This window comes from Lissotriton vulgaris, chromosome 4_1 (assembly GCF_964263255.1).
Source record: "Lissotriton vulgaris chromosome 4_1, aLisVul1.2, whole genome shotgun sequence".
Lineage (NCBI taxonomy): Eukaryota > Metazoa > Chordata > Amphibia > Caudata > Salamandridae > Lissotriton > Lissotriton vulgaris.
This window is the reverse complement of record NC_141691.1, coordinates 2,054,215,913-2,054,220,040: the sequence shown is the minus strand read 5'-3', so window position 1 is coordinate 2,054,220,040 and position 4,128 is coordinate 2,054,215,913. Positions and strand designations below refer to the sequence as shown.

The window sequence follows — 4,128 nt, the reverse complement described above, 5'->3', positions numbered from 1 at the left end:
GCCAAACAGCATCCTCTTGTAGCGGAAGGTTCCAAGCGGAGATACAAAAGCCGTCAAAGAACGTGAATCAGGATGGAGTTCTATCTGATGATAGGCGCTAGCCAGGTCTAACTTCGTGAACATTTTGGCGCCCTTAATACTGGTAAATAAATCTGCAATCTTTGGTAAGGGATGGGAATCAATCCAGATTTCCTTGTTCAAGGATCTTAGATCCACACACACTCTTAGTTTGCTGTCACGTTTGCGTGCAACGACAAGAGGAGACAACCTGTGGAGAAGTGTGGCTCACTGGTTAGAGCAGGCAGACCCTGAAGCAGAGGTCAGACCCGGGACCAGGGTTCAATTCCCGACGCAGCAGGGTGTTGAGCTCAAATGTCCACGGACTCGATAATTCTCGCTTCGGTGCCTGACCTAATCATGGGCTCACACTCTGCAACTCTGGGCATTAAGCTTGCTTAATCTCCACAAAGGCCCCCCTGCGGCAGGATGCTTGGCTTTCACCTTGGGGATGCCCTGTAGGGGCTATCTCACAGGGAAAAACCAGGACGGGTTCCCAAGGCAAGTGCGGAGATACCCCTTCGGGGGTCGATTCTGGCGCTATTTAAGAAATGAAAAAAGAAAAAGAAAAAAAAAACATTGTGACGAATTAGTAGGCTCTATGATTCCCTTCTCACATAGAGACAAAAGTTCTTTGTTGAGATCCTCCCTGATGCTGAAAGGAACGCTCCTGAGTTTATGTTTAACGGGAGTAACACCATCCTTAATAATGATTTTGTGTTTGAACCCAGTGATCCTTCATTACTCATTGTTGAAAACAGACGGAAATTTGTTAATCCACTTGGTACTATCTTCACAAGAGACAAGCAAAACTTGTTCTTTTGTCCCAGGTTTTAACTGCATGCCAAATAAGCCCTGGTGAAACCACCCTAGTATATTAAGCCCTTTGACTGCCACATACATTTTACCCCTGATCTTCCTTCCTTTGAACACTAGATAATCTTCGATAAACCCTAATAATTCAGTTCTCCGTCCCTCATATGAAACCGGTGATCTATCCGGAGGAAACAGTTCTCTCTCTCCCCATGTTTCATGAAAAAGCTTTTGCGTTATCATGGTAATCATGGCACCCGAATATACTAATAAGTTGAGTTTCTTTTCACCAACAAGTATTACAACAATCGGATCGACACAAGATGAAGGATCACCAGTAAGAGGTATTGAAGACATGTCAGAGTCAGAGTGAACCTCGACAACAGAAATAATATCTCCTTCTGAATCATCATCAGATTCTAATACACAGGCTACAGTTTTCTTTTGAACATTTTTTATTAGGCCAACAGTGGCAAAGTGTCCAACCTTTTTACAGTAGTTATACATAGCATTCAAAGCTGGACATTTTGTCCCCTTACCATGACTGAAACTACCACAGCGCAAACAAAAATTACTGGGTACAGAATTATCATTCTTAAACTTTGAATAGTAGTTGTTACTATTCCTCATGGATTTTTTTTTTTCAACACAGGATAACTTCAGTTTTCATCAACGTTAACTGTCTGGAGACCTTTAAATGTGGTGACTGGTACGTAAGTGACCAATGTGTATAGCTTATTGGGTGAATCTTCATCCTCATTGCGTTTCCTGGATAGGCGCACACGCATGCGGTATGGAACATTCCTGACTCCTTTAGCCCAAACAGCTTTGTTCAGCCTGGTGTCTATGCGCACATCTGGAGTTCCCATTTCCTTAACTGCAAATTTACGAATTGCTTTCAGAGCACGGGGTGCACGCCGCTTGAAGCCAACTCCATGGATTCGTTTGTGGACATTGATGGTGTATTCCCTGGTAACCACCTCATTGATGGCAGATCTGCCTTTCTTCTTCTCACCCCCTTTCTTAGCAGGAGCCATTTCGAAGCAGAGTCAATGACGGAAAGGAAGGAGCAGGGGATTGTGGGGCAGCCTACACACCAACGTGGGCATACACTTCCGGGTTACGTCCTCATGGATTTGCTTTTAGACTTTTTTGGTGGACCAACAAAATAAACACTTTCAACTGGTTTGTCTTCAAGTTCTTTAAGAGAGATGTGCGATGTCTCAATACTCTTTGCCACGTTGATGGTCTCATCAAGTAAAGGGTTGTCCATAGAAAGTAGCTTGTGTCTGATTTGTTTATCTTTGCAGTGACCAACAAATTGATCACGAATAACTATTCGGTAAAATTCTCAAAAAGACAGACGGAAGCTAATTTCCTAAGAACAGAGATATAAGCATCAGCATCCTCACTATCTGATTGTTTTCGCTTGAAGAATTTGTGCCTGAGGACAATTAAATTGGGTTGTTTATCGAAACGAAGTTTAAGTTTCATAACCGTACTTTGATATTCATCCACTTGTTCATCATTACCAGGAAGAACAGGTAAATGTTTGAAAATTGATCTCCCCTCAAATTCCAAGGAGTGTAACAAAAGACATTTCTTCCTTTCAGGCTGATATCTCAGAGCGCCAATGGCACCAAGATATGTCTCAAAGGCATCGAACCAGATATCCCACTTCACAGGGGGATCTCCTGGGGTATCTAAGAATGAAGGGATGAGCATTAATGGATTGTAAACTAGACATAATGGAGATTGATGGTCAATGAGATAAAGAAATAGTAAAAGACAACAACATTACACTTGAATCAGGATATATAAGTGTATGAGAAGACTAAAAATGTTGCAATTTGATGAGAAAATAGTAATCAGCAGAAATCGTGAAGTTGCAAATCACAGGAGTCTGCGAAATCGTGAAGTGTGCGAATCACTGCACTCTAGAGTCATTAAAAAAACAAAATAGTAAACCACAACAGTAAAAAAAATAAGGTGAGTGGATCCCCGTAGAGTGTAAATTCCTTGTACTTGTACTTTGCAAAAAAGAACAATTGTCTAGAATAGGAGTATTGTTGATATTAATAACACGTAGATAAGAACCACTTCCAGAAATAAATAAAAAATTATAGCAAAAAGAATGTATGTCAAATCCTATATTGTGTTGAATTTATGTAGATACTGTGGTTAGGCTTCAAGAGGATTCTCAGATAGTCATTGTGACATTGTGATTAAAACCAAGTGAATAGAACAATTCTTTCTTTGCTGAAAAGTACAGTGGAACTGTAGAACAGTGGCACTGCAGAACAGAAAACATCAACAATAGCGCAGAGCTGAAGACTACTGTGACATCATGGTTAGCGGAAGAACAGCAACGTGGTTGGCACAGCGCTGAATGATGTGCACAACGCGGAAGACAAACAACGCGGTTGGCATGGATACAGCACAGGAAAATGTCCAGAAATCCAAACAATACGTGGTTGGCAACACAGGCAGTAACGTTGTGGTTGGCAGAAATAGAGAGCTTGTGCGAGAGAGGAGAATTCAAAACTCACGACAGCTCTCAATTGGTGAAATAAACATGGACGATATGCGCGAGGCTGAAAGTTCGTGGCTGATGTGCGAGAAACAACAATGACAATCAAGCAAGTTTATGTTTGAAAATAAACTAATTTGATGCGTGTGCCGTACTGAAAAATAAATATAGAATAGGCACACAACAAGTCGTAAACAGCAAAACATGATATGGAAAGCTCAACAGCCGTAGTCTTATTGATTGAATTTCATAACACACACGCTGAATTAGAGAGCCATAATCACGTGTAGATATGCCGTTTTTGGATACTTGCTCTTAACTAGTGTCGGTTTAGAAGATGTGTTGACCTCATAAACTCCGTCAGTAAGAGTAGGTAGTAACTTGACAATAGAGGATAATTAGAAAGAAAAAGAAAAAAAATAGAAGAAGACTTATCTTAAGATTGTAGCGCTGTCACAACATGTTCTTTGATTGTGCTGTAATCCAATGCTGTAGTCATAAAATGTTCTTTGATTGTGCTGTAATCCAATGCTGTAGTCCATGGAAATAAGTTGAGATCATTGATAGCAGTGATAGTTGATGAAGATGTGACAGTTGAAAACAGATGATAAATCTTCTTAATTTGAAGAATGAAGAATATTCTTGAAATGGGTGAAATTGATGCGTGAGTTCAGCTGTGTAGGTCTTGCCGCCAAAATTTGTAGTAATCTCAGGAAACAGGATTAAAT

At 40.6% G+C, this 4,128-nt stretch overlaps 1 protein-coding gene across 1 annotated transcript; it reads right to left on the bottom strand.

Annotated features, from left to right (window-relative positions):
• Window positions 1–1,503: 1,503 nt before the first annotated feature.
• LOC147724954 (large ribosomal subunit protein eL31) lies at window positions 1,504–1,947 on the bottom strand. Its single transcript, XM_086966447.1, has one exon. The coding sequence runs from the start codon at window positions 1,905–1,907 to the stop codon at window positions 1,530–1,532; it is 378 nt and encodes a 125-aa protein (XP_086822573.1). The 5' UTR covers window positions 1,908–1,947; the 3' UTR covers window positions 1,504–1,529.
• Between the last annotated feature and the right edge of the window lie 2,181 nt (window positions 1,948–4,128).

Coding starts and splice junctions, on each gene's coding strand:
- LOC147724954 (XM_086966447.1), bottom strand. CDS start 1,907: ATGGCTCCTGCTAAGAAAGGGGGTGAGAAGAAGAAAGGCAGATCTGCC.